This window comes from Euleptes europaea, chromosome 11 (assembly GCF_029931775.1).
Source record: "Euleptes europaea isolate rEulEur1 chromosome 11, rEulEur1.hap1, whole genome shotgun sequence".
In the NCBI taxonomy this organism is placed as follows: Eukaryota; Metazoa; Chordata; class Lepidosauria; order Squamata; family Sphaerodactylidae; genus Euleptes; species Euleptes europaea.
In genome coordinates this window covers 41,263,488-41,281,560 of record NC_079322.1, presented here as the reverse complement: position 1 = coordinate 41,281,560, position 18,073 = coordinate 41,263,488, and the positions used below count along the sequence as shown (strand labels likewise).

The 18,073-nt window shown below is 38.9% G+C and overlaps 1 protein-coding gene across 1 annotated transcript in view; it reads right to left on the bottom strand.

Moving 5' to 3' along the window:
• Positions 1–2,463: 2,463 nt before the first annotated feature.
• Positions 2,464–18,073, bottom strand: part of SKAP2 (src kinase associated phosphoprotein 2) — a 125,450-nt gene continuing 109,840 nt past the window's right edge. Inside the window, exons 11-13 of the mRNA XM_056857484.1 lie at positions 15,772–15,884; positions 4,198–4,299; positions 2,464–2,561 (exon numbers count right to left, since the gene is read on the bottom strand). Coding sequence (XP_056713462.1) covers positions 4,207–4,299; positions 15,772–15,884 — 206 coding nt within the window. The 3' untranslated portion in view covers positions 2,464–2,561; positions 4,198–4,206. The remainder of the gene's footprint in view (positions 2,562–4,197; positions 4,300–15,771; positions 15,885–18,073) is intronic.

Sequence of the window (18,073 nt, the reverse complement as noted above, 5' to 3'; positions counted from 1 at the left end):
AGATAGTTCCCAGCCCCGTAAGAAGGGGCAACAAGTGGAACCAGCTGGGGTGGAGTGGAAACCTGCAAATATCCCACTTGTGTGTGTGTGTGTGTAATAAAGATTACTCTGTCATGCAATTCTCCCACCTGCATCTGAAGTAGTCAGAACTATTTTACTACATGGCAACCACTTGCTAAACCAGGACTCAGTTCACACTTGCAGTGTGGCAAGTGCACACAGCAAAGCACAAACATCTTTAAAAAGCCGTTTTAACATCTTTGTTTCAGAATATGAATATTTTGCATGACCGTATTAACTAAGTGGAGTTCTGGTTAACTATCATCTAATTGGCGCCAGTTTTCAAAATGGCCGGTTGTACATACTCCTCTGATGTTTGCCACTGTGGATTAGTTTGGTACTGCTCGTCTTTGGGTGCTCTTTCAAGAAATATACAATAAACAGTTTAAACAGTGCCTCAGGACCATTTCAGATTATCATTTGTGACAAAAGTCAGAGCTGACAGTTAACTGACACTAACCTACCAGGTTCCTGAGCCATACTGTGCCTCCACAACAATCAGTAATTAGACACATCTGGCATCATAAGAGCTTCCAAAAAATAGTTCCAAGTGAGGAGCTAATACAGGGGATGCCCCCCACCAAATAGCCAGCAGATTAATGTTCCAATCCAGACCTTTGGGGTTGCTCACAAAAAGCACAGTACTCACCCTAAATTGGCTCCATTGCTCTCAGTGACAATGTCATGTAGCCAATCTGATAGTATTGTGACATCCTCCTTTCACTAAGTGCTCCCTAGTTGGCTGAGGATCAGCCATGTGATTAGCCTAGAAAGACCATGTGGACATCAAAGGCAGAAACAGCAAAATGGCAAAGGAGCAGCCATACTAGAGAGAGGCAACAATGTCAGAAACAAGAAAAGTAAATATTCACAGCACTGGAGAGGTTTTTTTTAAGGATCATTATTGTCCAGTTCCTGAAAGCACTTGTTTTGTCTTGAAAAATAAAATGAGAGAACCTTCAGTGCATCTTTATGTCGTATACATTAAAAAAAAGTTAATGAAATTAACATTTTATGGGCTATCACTCCAAGAAAGCACTCATATTTTGGGGAAGGCAATCAGGTTTTTGACCTCACCAGTCATGTCAGAATGTTACATATATTTACGACTTTCCTGTCCTGCCACTGATCAAATATTGATAGATGTACTTCTCTTTTTCAGAGGGATTTTTTTAAAAAAATGTTTTTAAGAAAGTGTACACGGCATCCCCAATTGTCGCAAAATTGAATATTCTTTTACAGCTATGTGACCAGTAGAACAGAATATCCTTCAATATATGATTTTGTGAACATCTGTTCAAACATTTATCTGCAATTTGTACTTTTGGAATCTGATCATGTTTGCTGTAAACTCTCCCTTCCTTTGACAAACACAATTTTTTAAAAAAATGTCTACAGTTTAAGATTTTACCTTTTGCTACCTGCAGACCAATTAAATTATGCCAAATGCTGTTTATTTAGCTTCTTAGAGGACAGGAAAGATTTAGGCAGACCTTCGTTTTCTTCAGTACTTCTAAGTATAAATAATATCCTCATTAACTATCAAATCTGATCTTACAATCTGAGGACAGATGTAGTACAATATCATTTCAGCTAAGACATATCTATATTATGGAAGATCTGATTTTGTGAAAGGGAAATGCATTACACAGATACCAAAATCTTTGTTATATAGAAATGAAAAATGGCAAATGTGTGTAGAAATTTATTAGGTATTCTTACAAAGAGCAACACAGTGCTTCTCCAATTACATTAAAACCAGCTATCCTATTATATTTCACATTAAAAATGATCTTCAAGCACAATTTCACTTACTTAATGAAATTTTTTTATCAGACTCTATTTAGAAATCAAAGAGAGCTAATAATATAAAAAGTATCCTCACAAAGGGACCGGAGGAAAATCAACACAGAAAAATGTGTGGCTGTGCGAATCACATGTAGAAAGCAGAAGCTCGATCCACTGGGATCCTCAAAATACAAGCGCAATCCACTGGGAACATCGGATAACTAAGTCTCCCAAATGGAGTGGGGAGATGTCCTGTCCCTTCAATAGATGTTTAATGAGTGGCAATGTGCATTTGAAGCGATGTGCATGAAATTAAAGAACATCTCCCAATAATTTGCTATTAATACCAGACCAAACTGATATTAGGAAAGGAGAGCAAGAGGGACCAATTTAAAAATTGGCAGCCCTACCCATGTTGAAATGAATGCCAAGATGCTCCAGAATTCTTGTACATCTTCCTTCCACTCACAACAGCTAGACTTATGCCAGTTATGTTCCCACTGCACTGTGCCTGGTTTACAAAAGTATAAATAAATGCCTGATCGTGAGGCTCCATCACCAAAGTGACTGAACTTACAGAGTTCGCACAGAAAGCTTGATGTTGGGGGTTGCGCTCTTCCTAAAACCTATGCACCTGCAAGCTAGCACTGGAGATACTTTGCGTTGGCATCTGCTTGGAAGCTCTATGTTAGTCTTTGATTCACAGAAGGTACCTGAAGTGGGGAAAAATGCAGTTATGGATAAGACCACCTCACACCAAAGCAGGAAAAAACACCCCTAGAAGCTCTATGTGCACGCACCAATTAATGTGCATAACTAGGGGTTATTTCTAAGACCAATGATCACAAAAAAAGATTCAATCTTTAAATAATAAAGGGATTCAATGCAGAATGTTGTCTTTTTTCTAGATCATTCATCCATTCCAATGTCAAACCCAGAAATGAAACCTCCTTAGTATTCTGTGTCGTGTCCCTAATTATTGATAGCAGTCCAGTGACTACCTACAAGGACCCTGTCACAAAAGGTGGATCCTCCTCCATTGTTCAAAAATAGCTTTCTTACACTGCTTCATTTGATTGGTTTTATTTTCAAGTTCAAGGGGTAAAAGCCATGGGTAAATTAAATCCTTGAATGATCAGGAGCTACTTCCTCATCTTTCCTACTCTGGGATAATATATAAGTACAAACATTCAGGGATGGGTGAATTTATGATTCAGAGGCAGCATAACCCCAAGCCAACTTTAACACACTGATTATGTAAACAAGGCCTAGTAAGTAGCATAAGCACTTTCTCATTTATCTGAATGCCCAGGAAGCCATTTAAATCATTCATATAATAAGAATTTGGGATACATGAAAATGTGGCTGTAGTGTTATCAGACTGGGGAACTTACTGAATGTCCAACAGAACATGCAGTAATGGATATTCCACTGCAAAAATGATCGTTACCTAAACTAGCTACCAAATGACATGTGTACAGAAAAAAGTTGTTTAAATGGAAACACACACGCAAATACCCTTCATGTATATCTCGTAAAGACAAGAAACCAAGGGCACAATGCTGCTTTTGTAGTACCTATTGATTTCCATAGGGAGGTTAAGTACTGATTAAATCTCTCATTAAAATAAATGAGTACTTCAAAGTGCACAGCATTTATTGGATCATGCCCACATAGCAATAGACTCAGGGTGCATACACAGGTAACATTATTTAACTGGCAGGACTGTTGTGGAAGTACACTTTCAAAGCATTTGTTCAAGTGAACCATCATGCCTCCACACCTCCGGAAAAACAGTTCTGTGAGCCTGAAATAGAAACCAGCAGGGCACTGGAATTCATTGGCCATTACCAGTGACATCACAAACCCAGTCTCTTTCAAATGCCTCATCCTCTGAGAAATTTGCAAGCCCCATACCCTGAGATGAAAGTTTAAATGAATAAAATACTGTATGCTATATTCTGAAATCTGCTTACTGTTGTGTTTTTCCTTTTATGAATTGTTAGCTGCCTTCAGGGGACACATTTATCTATAACTACATATATCTTAAAATAAAGATTAGACTACAGGTACAAGAGGGAGCCTGGCTTAGAGGAGAAAAATCTGTAACCAAAAATTTAATGTTACAGCTATATGCACCTGCAAAAATTTGAGGTTGACACACAGTAGTTTGCACCACTAATTAATTTATTTGATAGAAGACTAGAGAACTGAGCATTCTTAATTTTGGGGGGCTGCTGTCTGTGTTAACAAAACTTCTGCAAAGGTTCCAAGAAAAGAAATCTGTATGAAACAGAGAACAAGAGAACATGTAAGCCATTACAGAAGATTGAATTAAAATGTACTTACCCGGACCTCTCAAATATCATACATCTCCATTATGTAGGCTTTAGGCACCAAGCCAATGGTTCCTTTCATTTCTCCTACCCACCAGCCAAATCTATTGTACTCCTAATTGAAAACAATATGCAATATTAACCTTTAGTCTGATATAAATGCAACAGAGTTTTGCATGTGACTCCTTAAGTTTCCCCCTTACATAGTTACAAGAGCATGAATGGAAAATTAAAACATTAAGGAATTGTGTGTTTGTGTTTCTGAAGCACCTGAAATGTAGTTAGGCAAAGAAGCAAATTACATTTTAAAAAGACTAGCTGTTACTCTGCCCCGGGGGGAGGGGGGATTACTAGCTACCGATACTTTCCTACAACAGGCTGAAGTTCACCCAATGAGCAAAAAGAATGGAAAAGAAATATGAATATATAGTTATGCGATGCAATGTCAAACAATAAAAAACAACAACCACACAGCAACAGTATGAAGAGTATTAGTAGAGACAAGGCTGGGTGTCTCCACAATGAATCATGGTCAGGAACAATTTGGAAATCCCCTTTTATGATTTTTCTCTCCTGGAACATACTCAGTCCTCCCCGGCCCTGTTTTCGAGCCGCCACCCCCCTGTAGAGATTAATTTACAGCATTTTTTCCATACCTGGGGAGTTGTGCCAGTGTATGTGAAGACCCCCTGCCTGGTCCAGTTTTGCGGCTTTTGTTATCCACATAGTTGTCAGCCATTTTAATAGAAATCCTGCTTAGGATTTTCTGTTGTCCATATGTTTAACAAAAACTCCATTTTAAGCTTCTTTCGCAACTCAAGTGATTATATAATAACATTTCTTCCTACTTATTAGGTGAACTTCTAAGCCAACAGTTTCTGAACCACTTACTTTTCTCCCCTCATAGTATTTCATATCCCCTGCAACATATTTCAGCTCTCCTCCTTTAATATTCTTTCAAACAAAACCATATGAACAGCTGCTAATACTTTATAATGAGGTATGAAGATCAGCTGGGATCCATTCAGCGATATAGCCATAAGCTGTAAAGCACCTGGATTAGAGAATGCAACATTTAAGTCCCGATACTAGAATAATGCTGCCCGTGCAACCTTCTCAAACGTTCCTTCACAAAATCCAGTGCAACATTATGCCAAAAATTCTATCACAGTTTTCATATGCCTGACAGTTGACTAATGTATTTTGATCTGAAATTTTTTTAGGCTTAGCGAGATAAATCTGAAGCAAAACAAGAATGTAATAGTTTCAGGAAATAGTATTTTCCAGAACCAATACCACATAAGAGCAGTGCAGGATCCAAATTGAATTTTTGTCCCTCTAAGGGAAATATTGTTAAGATCAATCCTAATAGCAGCTCAATAACTTTGTGGCTAAATTGCATCCTTCTATACTGCTCGGCAACTGAAATCAGTATTAAAATGGAGGCCTTTGTAAAAAACAAAAAAACAAAAAACCCAGACAATGACTATATAAAAGTTTAGGGCAGCAGAATACATACATTATATACAAGATGATCATCATTCTGCTGCAACTTGTAGTTAGCATTACTGGTCCTTTTCTAGAACATTTAATGGGGTGGATGTTCCAAAGTTCAAAATTACTTATGTTCCCGCAATAGCTTCCTTCAAGGTTCTGGTCCTCATGCAATATTTCTTTTCCCTACATAGACCTCCCCCAGTTCCACCCTTCAGCACACACATCTATCCACCCTGCCTGCGCTGCTCCCTTAACCCAGGCAGTGCTGTTCACACAAGCCAGAAGATGTCTAGTTTCGTAGGACACATTGCACTCTTCCATTATGAAGGACTTCACCTGATGTCCAGGGTCGCCTTGAAATTCTAGGAGACGTTTGTGCTCAGATACAGAAGATGGCCAATTTCTAAGCTTCTAATCGAAGCATTACTTCTCACTGCAGACACTTTTTTTTTGCAATAACGATCAAATATTCTGTGGTGTTTACAATATTGAAAAATAAGAGAGGCAATAGAAGCCATGTGATGCACTAAATATACTCATTTAGCGAAGCATCTACAACACGAAGCATGCCCAAGCTCTGTTTTCCAAATGGTATGCCTTCAGGGGAACAAAAGGAGCTCCAACGAAGAAGTGCTATTCCCCCTTTCCCCATTGCAGTGAATGATGCCGGTTCATCCGAGCATACCACAATTGGGCTGCTCTGCCAGGATGCGAATTACTCCTGCTGCAGCATTGGGAGCGATTGTTCTGGGGCCAAAACCCTTAAAGGCAAGAGGAGCTTGTTGTCTCACTAGGGGGTTCAGATGTTCCAGCTGTGTGTATTTGTTTAATAAACACATGTTTTATTCCACATTAGCTGGCTTAAATACACAAATCCATGTCTCTGCAGACTTAAAGAACAAGTAATCACTCATGATGCCAGCCCTCACCTGTGCTTGAGGAATCTAGCCAAGAAAGCTTTCCAGGACAAGGGGGAAAAGAACCCACCATTTTGGGTACGGAGGTGAGAGAAAATTTCCATAGATGGAACAAAAAGCAAGCAACATGAGGTTTGTGAGAGAGCTTTTGTTAAATGACTGTTAAGGCTTTTTTATGACAAATGGCAAAGATCGAAAGCTCTGTGCTCAACGACAACAGGGAAACTGTCCATGTAGACATTTTCAGGAACTTGGAAAACAGCATGCGCTTTGGAAAACCAACTTCAAAAGCCAACAATCAAATTAAAACTAAAAGTAAAACATGCTGCTTTCTGAAAACTCCCAATTGCTTGCTGTTTAGGAATATACAATTCCATACAAATCCAAGTAGGTGATGGGAAAGACCTCTGCCTGAGACCCTGCAGAGCCGCTGTGAGTCTGAGTGGACAATACTGACTTTGATGGGCCAAGGGTCTGATTCAGTATAAAGCAGCTTCATGTGTTCATACTCTTTGGCAAAGCTAAACTATAAAGACGAAGTGGTCAATGAAGTAACAGTCTAGTGAGCTAATTTATGGATATGCTGCAGACGTTAGACTAGAAAAGAGGGAGAAGACCACAACGCAGATGCTTTTACTTTATCATTACAATTCATGGAACGAGCCTCGAGAGCAACATGAATCCCAATTAGGGCATCTGAAGTAGGAATGAAAACGCAGTCCTGCTTTATTGGAAATGCAATGCTTTAACCTTAAGGTTGCAGTTGTCATTGCAGAGAGACCCCTCTTTAACTGGTTAATGTATTTACAGCACTTTCCTAAAATGCTTGTAACTCGCGTATGCACACCTCACTCCAGTTTGATGCCGCTGTTTTGTTACGATACATTGCTTACAGTGACAATAAAAGGTGATTGATTCAGACAACCTTGAGAGTCACATGCTAGATATTGCACTAAAAATCATGCAAAGAAGAAAAAAAATTCTAAACATTAATGAGAAATATATACATTAGAGCACTTCATAGATTCTAGTTCCTTCGGATCTATTAGTTGCCGCACTAATTTTTTTTTATTGAAAACAGCAATTAAAATATGTTGCGGTAAGAAATTTAAGGTTTGGAAAACCACCTTAAATGCACCAAGTCACTCAAGAGATTGCTAAAATACTTGTATCAGAATTTTCAGTGGGGATCTGGAATTTAAAAGTACAGGTTGAGTATCCCTTATCTGGACTGCCTGGGATCAGAAGTGGTCCGTATTTTGGATCTTTCTGTATTTTTGAATATTTTGGAATTTTTGCATATACATAATGAGATACCTTGGGGATTGGACCCAAGTCTAAACAAGACATTAATTTATGTTTTATATATACTTTATACACATAGCCTGAATGTAATTTTAAACAATATTTTAAATAATTTTGTGTTCATTGAACTATCAATGGCATTGCTGAGGGTCTGTGAGTAATGCCTGCTTGCCAGCTCAAAAGGTCCAATTTTCAGATCATTCCGGATATCGGATGTCCAGATAAAGGATACTCAACCTGTAATTGTTTTTGTTTGTTTTAAAACAAATGAACGGGCAGTACTAATCAAATGGCATTCTGGCCAAAATATGAAAAATTAAATAGAAAACGAGCATTGTGGAAGCCTCACGTGTAAGCAGATTATTTACACCTTATTTTGGGTATGACTAAACTTGTATTCAGGTACACTGTGTATTCTTCCCATCAGCTCTGGCTCTGGCAATTGACTCCACTTCAGAGAGACTGATAAAATAATGAAGAGTCCTTTAATCTGCAGGAAACCATTCCAGTCAATTTATAAGAAATATTGCATTCCTTTGTAGGATGTGTAATTATTTTCTATTAATCATGCGCTATAAAGCTACATTATGTGGTGATTCTGTTATCACTAGGAAGAGGCCTGCAGTCAGCTCCCGACAATGTTAGGTAATTACCAACACAAAGCCTCTTTCTCCTTCTGTAGAAATGCTATCAAGATCCAAGAGAATGGTAATGCTTTATTGTATGAAAATAACACTCCAAAGAAATTAAAGCAGCACATAATGAATTGCTTAAAGGCAAATGTGTGTATGTTTGGGAGAAGTAGAGGGAAAAGAAGAAAAATACTTTCCGATTTTTTGGGGTGGGGGAGTAAAACTAGGGAATCGCCAAGAGTGGCATTTGTAAAGGCATCTGTGACAGGCACCTAAATTAGCTAGACACATTTGTTTCTTCTTCCTAAATTACCTCACTAACCTGGCAGGAAATTTCTTTGTGCAAAGTCCTGTTTAACAGTGCAATCCACTGGACTCACACTGATGTTACTCTGTATAGGATTGCACTGTAGCAGCAATCCTAAGACTGCAATTTTACATGCAGTTAAACTGTTTAAATGATATGAACCTCAAATTATTTAAGCTCCTTAACTATGTGCAGGATTGCAACCTTTGCCGACAATTTCAGTCCAATCCAAATCACACTAAAACAGAGTAGTTATGGATGTTTAGGAGGCATTTGCTTCTTTAGAGTAACAGAAATTATGGATTTGAACCAAACAGCAAAGACATTATTTTAGCTTCCTTGGCTGAATATGGGTAATCTCATTGGGCCATAAAACCATAGCCAAGCTGGATCAGATCAATGGTCCATCAAATCCAGAATCCTGTTTCAAACACCAGCCAGACAGATAGTGGGAGGAAGCCCTTAAGCTGGTTCCCAGTGGCAACAGTCCTTACCTGCTTACTGCTCCGCAGCATATGAAATTTATCATGGCCAGGAGTCACCGATAGACCTGCCCTCCATAAATCTATCCAATCTCCTTATAAATCCATCCAAGCCATCACCACATCTAGAGGCAGTGAGTTTCATGAGTCAACTACACATGATGTGAAGTGGCACTTCCATTGGCCTGTCTTAAATCTATTACCAATTGATTTCATAGGCTCACCCCAATTTCTAGTATGATAGGAGAGAAAGAAAGTTTCTAGCTGTCTCATGACCCTGGCACCATGTGTCATTTTGTGGACCTCTCCCATTTCACTCAGTCATTTTTTTTTTTCTAAACAAAAAAGGCCAAGGTACTTTAGCCTTATCACTGGCTCATGAACAATAGTATTTGTTATCAACATGTTTATTCATTCTAACTATATAATAAAGATCCTGATCTTTCAAAGGGTTCCACAATAGGTAAAACAAATTGAGGTTCTTTGGAAGGTTCAGCTCTGAGACACTAGGCATTATAATGTGCATACATAATGTTGTTTCTAAGGGGAGATAGATATGTTGTTGGCAATCCCCTTAAAATATAGAGGAGGCCTCCGCAGACTGGTTAGCACGTTGTTAACCCCAATTTTGGCATGTTGTTAACCCCATATACGGGAAATGAAATAAAATACAAAATAGAAAGAAAGCTCTTAAAATATTCTGTTGGAAAAAAAATCTTATACTAAAATTGGGTTCGATTTACTTAAAGTGACAGTGTGCCAGATTTTTACTGATGTGTATCCCAACCCCATTGTAAAACCATTTTATCATTTACAGTGGTATATACAGTGGTTTATACAGCACTCCTGTGCCACTCTTGGCACATTAACTGCCCCAGCAAATAAACATTGAGGGGTTTTAGGTATTTTTAAGGCAACTGAACAGCAAAATGTCCGACACTAAATTGCTGAGTCATCAGAGTCATGTTACAAGTAGTCAAATCAGTGCAAAGCGTAACCTGTGCTTCTGGCTATGCTGAGGTCTAGTTTACGCAAGCTGATCAGCATGGGACCGGTGGTTGAATCGTGTTGCCTTTTGGAGAAGAGGAAGAAGAGTTGGTTTTTATATGCTGACTTTCTCTACCACTTAAGGAAGAATCAAACTGGCTTGCAATCACCTTCCCCTCCCCACAACAGACCCTGTGAGATAGGTGGGGCTGAGAGAGCTCTAAGAGAGCTGTGATTAGCCCAAGGTCACCCAGCTGGCTTCATGTGTAGGAATGGGGAAACAAATCCAGTTCACCAGATTAGCATCCACCACTCAGGTGGAGGAGTGGGGAATCAAAACTGGATCTCCAGATCAGAGTCTACTGTTCCAGACCACCGCTCTTAACTACTACACCATGCTGGAATTAAGACTACACTGCCTTTGCAATCTAACTCACTGGTTCTATGGTTCTAAAAGCTAGTCAAATAGCCTCTGTTCTGGTATACCTCACAGGACTGTAACCCCTGAGAAAGCATGCTGCAGGCTGCCAAATCAAGGGCTTCCTACATATACACAGTGCATACACCAGGAAAAAGGCTTCCACTAGAGTCCTCTCCCTTATGGGTAAGCTTTCCAAATGCATGGCGATCTAAGGGGCGCTCTCAAACAACAAGTTTTAATCTCAAATGGTAACAGTCCTAACTGATGGGAAAGTCAGTTTGCTGATTTCAAACCTCTTACTCTTAATCAAACCTCAACTAGTGCAAACCAAAATTTGGATTCTGCACAATACAAATAACATTTTTTGCCTCAGAAGGTGCTCGCTAAATATAGAAGTTGTAGATAGACCTGCGGATAACCCTATATTCTGAGAGGAAAATCTGGAGTTTTGATATAAAAGAACTTGAAGAGAAAGATCTGGTATATTTTACCTTAAGATTTTAGAACTAAGAAAGGCTCCCCTGCCTGCAAAGCTGCTCTGACCCTTATTATATATTTGTAATAGCAGAAATAATTGACTATATTACATATAGCAGAAGCTCCACAAACCTAATTTTTCAACCATTTTGCACTGGCATATACTGAATTAGAAACTGGAAATCAGCATACTTTCAGCCATACCCTCTGAAGGTATGCCACACAGCACCCCAACAAATGTTATTCATTGATCTCAAAATACCAGCTTCGAAGTCTGGTCAGTAGAATGTCTGTTTATAAGGTAAGTGCCTGAATCCAGATTTCTGTTATAAGATAATAGGCAGCAAGAAGAATGAAGGAGCCTGCTAATATACTCAACAAAATGCCATAATCATTTCCATTTGGCACACGAAATTAGGCAATTTGACAATTTCATCTTGTTATAAGACTACTTCTTATTGTATAATGTGGGTAACAACATGCTCCTAAAAAAGGTTCTGACCCCAATGAAAACATACAGACATGTTTAAAGTATATGAACTGCTGAACCACCATGCTCCAGGTCACTGGGACTACTCAAGTTAGCGAAGCAAAACTGGATTTTTAATTGGCTGTCTATTAGTCATGTTTGGTTTCTAAAACCATACTAACACACTAACAATTCCCAGTGTATGAGAGAACTACTCAAATCATGGTGTAAGATTGGAGATTGAACTATACTGGTAGAATTGTTTGTGTACTCATTTTAAACACATGGCTTTAGGACCTTGCCAGAAGTGGGGAAAGCTTCCTTTAAAAACGCAAATACATTAAGTCAATAAACTTTTTTTTTTGCACAGAGTCAGCCACAAGTGTGAACCTAGACACCTCTGTGTATTCCTCAAGTACTATTTTAGACACAGGGATCCACCTGAAGATCTTTTTCTTCCACATAAACTTGGATAAAGAAAACAAGAAAACACCTGACTAATAAGAAAAAAAGGCATTCAAGGTGACATTTTTTGTCTTACTAGGCCTAGGATTACAAATCCCACTAATCTGGAAACATATATGGTTAACACCTTTTCAAAAAGTCTCGCAATATGCACCTGTACACTTTCCGTTTATAGGAAATATAGCTGGAAAAAAAAAAGTAAACTTATCACTTTACTCTTCACATACTGGTTCCCTGGATCTGGACCACAAAAGGCAAATTTACACATGCGACTGAATGTTCCCAGTTTGATGCCATCAAACAGTTTAGAGCAGTGGTTCCCAACCTTTTTTTGACCAGGGACCACTAGGACTTTTTTGTTCGGTGCAGGGACCCCAAGGTTCAAAATAAAAATTCTGAGAATTTGAAAATAAAGTTTAATCATAACTGTTAGTTAAACATTAAACTTAGAATAATCTTTGAATATATATTTTTATAATAGAGAACTTTTAATTGAAAATATTAATTTATTATGGGTTTATAACTTTGTTTCATGGACCTTAATTTAGTTCTCGCGGACGCCTGGGGCTCCACGGACCCCTGGTTGGGAACCAGTGGTTTAGAGCAAGCAGAATACGAAGCTTGTGATAATGAATACCACCCAACACATTTTATTGTGTCAGGTTAACATGTGCATAATTGCCTGTTTTCAGTGGGTTGGAACTTAAGTGTGACTGCTTGAGCAAGCAGAAATCTTGTGTTTGTGTGAGATTTCTGCTAATTTCCCCACCACACACACACTGTCCCCAAGGGCACATTAGCCCACAGGAGCAGGATGCAGCAGGAAAAGAACTAGGAAAGTTCCATTACATGAATCTACCTGCATTTACAGTGAATACAACCCAACCCAATCAACACAAAGGCAATGAATAATCTAAATGAAGTATATAATCATTTTTTAAAGTATCTCCAGTCCTACTGTTTTTGTAACCAAATTTGCAACTGTTTCCAGTACTAACACTGAAAGGAAAGCGTATGAAGACATGGCGAGAAAAATCGATGGCATTTTTGGCAGAACTCCCACAAAGAAGTTATTGGCAAGAGCCCCAAGGAAATATTTTGGCTTTCACTATTAACTTGCCTGTTGTTATTTAAATGTTCTCTGTTGAAATAATGCTTTGTGCCTACTCAAGCACTTTATCTTTTGACTTGTATTGCATTCTTCCTACAACATATAATACTTGCATTTAATTCCTTATCAGCAGAATGGGATTTCCTCGGGATTAATGTCAACGGGGAGCTGATATATGGTCAGAAAGTAATAAGCAATAGCTAAGATCAAGCTGAAGTTGAATTTATGACACCATTTTGGATCTGTACACATTACTGTCTCTCCACACCTGCATCGCTCATGTTCAGCCACTAGATGGTGTAAAAATGTTTTTGGAAACATCATCCAAGAATCATCCCAATTGCCACAGAGCTGAAACATTAATTGAGCGGGTTAAGAAATATGTGTTGGGGTCCTGAAACTTAGAAGGCTTACGATTATATTTTACCTTGATTATATTCTTAACAAACTCTTTGTCTAGTTGGGTAATGTTCAGTCAGACCTTGAGCAGGAGTTTAGCGGAAACCACATAGATTATTCTTTGGCACTTTACTGTCTAATGCCCCTAAATTCAGTGCTGACAGGGAATCTCATTTTGTTGGGGGGGGAACTGCAACAGGCGAAGTAAAAACAGGTTACATTCTGCTCTGGAAAAGAAATTACTTCAGAGAAGAAAACTTCAAACTATCAGGACCCGTTACGGTAGACGGAAAATATATTAATCAGAGTCCAATAAAATGAGGGGAATGGTATTACTGTAAGTTAACTCTGGCCCTTACTGCCTTTTTGAGATGAAATATTTTTAACAATATACAATTGGAAAACCACAATGCAATTGTGTAGCATGTAGGAGTGGCTGAAGAGTTTTAAGGGCTTGACATATTATAGGGCGTGACGTTCGTTCTCAGTTTTTTTAGTCAGCTTAGTACAGTAATACAGTACGACAGCATACAGTTTTCCATACACCACCAAAACTCTGCTTAATAAATGCAATATAGTGCATAATATATGCTGGAAGAGGGTTCAAATTCTGCTCTGCCAGGATCTTACTGAGTAGGCTCATATCTAATTCTTCATCTTTAAAAATGGGAAAGTGGGTATTGCAAGGCCAAGGTAAAATATTTTGAAGCATAGGAATACACGGGTTGGATCGAGCCACTTTTTTCACTCCATCTCACCCAATTCCGTGCATACTGCAGCCCAAGTCCCACATGACATTTGGGCATGCAGGTCCCATAATTCTCAGCATGATTTGGGAGCCAGAGAGGACTCCTCCTTCCTTGGTTACCAGAAGAAAAGGTGGTTGGATCTAACTTTATTAAATACTATAATTATGATTATTAATTATTTGTTAAGTGTATAATGAAAAAGGAACACAAAATGAAGTTCCAGTTAGCAAAAGGACTTCTTACACAATGAATTCTAGCCACAGTCACATAAGTTCTTTGCATTTTACTGATAAGGAACGGTATCAGTGTGGCATCATGGTTATAGTGTCAGAGTAGGATCTCGGAGACTTTGGCCCAAATCCCCTCTCTGTCCTGGAAGCTTGCTGAGTGACCTTGGGTCAGTCACATACTCTCGGCATAACCCACCTCACAGGGTTGTTGTGAGAATAAAATGGAGGAGGGGAGAATGTTGTCAGTCACTTTGGGTCCCCCATTGTGAAGGGAAAGGGGAAGCAAAGAAATAAATCAAGGTATAGGAGTGATGACAACACAGTTCTGCCAACTCTGCATACAGCAAAGATCAGCTCCAAGAAGGAATTCCTTAGAGTGTCCTCAGGCTTCTGACTCCATATCAGAAGGGCCCTGCAGCTTCAGGCAAACACTGAAAAGGGTCGATGATGGCTCAGCACAATCATGGCTGAAAACATGTCATCTTGAGGAGACTAAAAAGGTGTCATTATAACTTTGTCCACTGTAAAATATTTAGATACAGAAAACAGGCCAACACATTTTGTGGAAATTTTAATTCTGACACTTGTGCAACTTGCTGAAGGTAGAAATTCTGAACTATTCAGGAAATATACCCCCAAAAAACTAGCCAACAGCAGTAAAAAAGAAGAAAACTGTGTTTGAAGATGCACTGAATCTGAGAGCTTATGCACACATCAGTCCTGATGGTTCTTGAGTTGTGATGTGGAAGATACTGAAAAAGTTCTGATTCAGGACTAATGACGAAGAGGAAATTAAAAACAAAACAAAACATATGGACACACATTGTCAGCCTAGCTGACAAGGGAAACTTTTGCATGCAATAAGGGCATTGTCTTGGAGGGAAGTTCCTTCGTGGCTGGAAGCCAAGATTCCCAGCAGAGATAAACATGGTTTTAAAGGCAATTCCTGTTGCACAATCGCGCTTCAAAATGTGATTACATTCAATTGACAAAATAATGAATGTGCAAGGAACTTCTAACCGAATGCGAAGGATGCAAAGGAAGTGCCAATTTATCCACACCCTTGATAGGTACAAGGCTGCCTGTTTTTTTATTCAGCTATCTTCTCCTATCTATATATTCCCAGTAGCATACTGTACCTTGCTGAGAATGTAGATAACGTCACCACGTTTGAATGTCAGTTCATCAGGAACATCTCCGGCGCAGTCCCACATACCTTGGTAGAAATTAGCATAATCTGTGTTTTTATTGCCTGGGGGAAGGAAAAGGTGCATATGTGACTGAAGCTTTGTCAAGGTTATAAATACACTGCCACTCAAAAGACTTGCTAAAGAATATTTTTCAGCTCTGGGAGAGAGAGTCTACCCTGTCCTGTCGGTCCCAACAGAAAGTGCTTCGGAAAAAAGTGCAAAACAAGCTCCACTTCTCTCAGTCTTCAAAAACATGTCACTCCCAAAACATGCAGCTACAAGTTCTCAAAGGGCAGCACAGAGCTGAACACCAGAGCTTATTCCAAGCAAGAAGCATGTGTTTTCATATTAAGGATAAAATTGATAACAAGGTTAAGAAGACCTGTGAAAAGAAGGCAAAGCAATCATTTTGTATATTTCACTCTGGGGGAAAAAAGACAAATTCCTTTGCTGATTTTTTGGGAAGGGGGGTAGTATCTGAAACATGGTAGTATCTGTTAAACTAATCTTGCTGAAGCTGCATTTTAAAAATATTTGTGTCAGCACCAGCTTAGGACATTAAGTTCTGGCTAAATATGCAAAACACACTGTAGCCATAAGCTCATTCTTCTAAGAACATAAGCACAATGAATGTGCTACGCTCAAGCTGCCATACAGACCATTAACTGATTGATTATTTTAGCACTGTCTGCTCCGTAATGCCACCGTAACAGAGTAATAAATGCTTTGTCATATTGTTACCATACAGAGCGGAGCACTTACTGAAAACACAGAATTCAACACAGTACAAAGGCATGGCAAGCCCCTGGGCACAGGTAAGGCGATTTCCTGCTTTCGGTTCCATAAGAACTCAGCGGGCTGAACTAACTCGGAAAAGGGTGCAAGTACCTCTAATGAGACAAGCAGCTATATTATGTAAATAATTTCAGAGGGCTGCCATGTTTTCATAATTTCAGAGGGCTGCAGTAGAACAGCTAGATTCGAGTCCAGTAGCACCCTTGAGACCAACAAGATTTTCAGGGTATAAGCTTCCAATAGATAGGTATCTAACAAAGGGAGCTTTGCATCTCAAAACACTTGCACCTTGAAAAACTTGCTGGCATTATGTAAATACTAACCTGGCTGAAGTCAAATACTGCAATAATTTAAAACCTTCTAATTTGGAGATAAGTATTCCAGAACTGATTGATTTGAGAAATCACCCATGCCATCCTCTGTGAGTTACTCCAGTCTAAACTCACAGAAATTAGTAGGCTTAGGCTGAAATAACTTCGGTTTGGATGGCACTGTACATCTTTGTTTTGCAATTTAAAAACTGCCATTTTGGTAATTTTCAAAACATACCAACATTTGCATGTCATCAGAACGTCAGCTGACACCGATCTGTAAAATCCTCAGTGAAACAGTATTTTGGAAAGTAATCCTTCCTTCCTACTGTAACCATTATCTGTTCGACCAATTTTCCCCTCCTGTTTTAATATAACTACTTATTGTATTGAATTTTTTAAAAAAAGACACAAGCCTTCCAACACAATATTCACTTGAGTTTATGGCAGATGCATTCAATTTGCGGCAATATTTGCATTTCGGGGCATGCCTTGAATATTTCACTCTTTCCAACAAGGAATGCTCAATTTTTCTTGTACGACACTAGAGGGCACTCAGGATGGCAATATGCAGGATTGTTTATGCCTGGCTTATTTGGGTAATTTCATTTGCTCACACTAGGATACAAAGCTGTAGAGCACCCAGGAGTTTATTTCTCACTAGGATGCAATAAAAATGTAAAAAGTGTAGGAAAAATATGGTCCATAGAATTTCAGCCTCTCTTCTCCTCCCTCCCAACTAGAGCTATGAAAAAACAAAGTCTTAGAAGGAAGGTGGATAATTTGAGAATATCCATATTTATTATTTTACATTTGTTTACTCACAGGAGGGTTCTACTCCCTGCAATAAGCAGAAGAAGTTCACTCTCCTGTTGCTTAAAGAACAACGGTAAGGAGAAAGAGAAGTGGTCATAACGGTGTAGTCAAAACTGGGAGGATGAACTAAGAAAAATCAAGCTAAAAACCACTATGATGGCTTAAACCACTCCAATGAACAATTGCATCAGATTCTTTATTGCATTAGCCCCCACAATCACTATTATTCCCATTTTACAAATCCATAGCAGCAGGGGATGGGCTAGAACACAGGCCTCCCAGATCTAATTCCAACACCTAAGTGATTGGACAATGCTTGTTCTTAAATA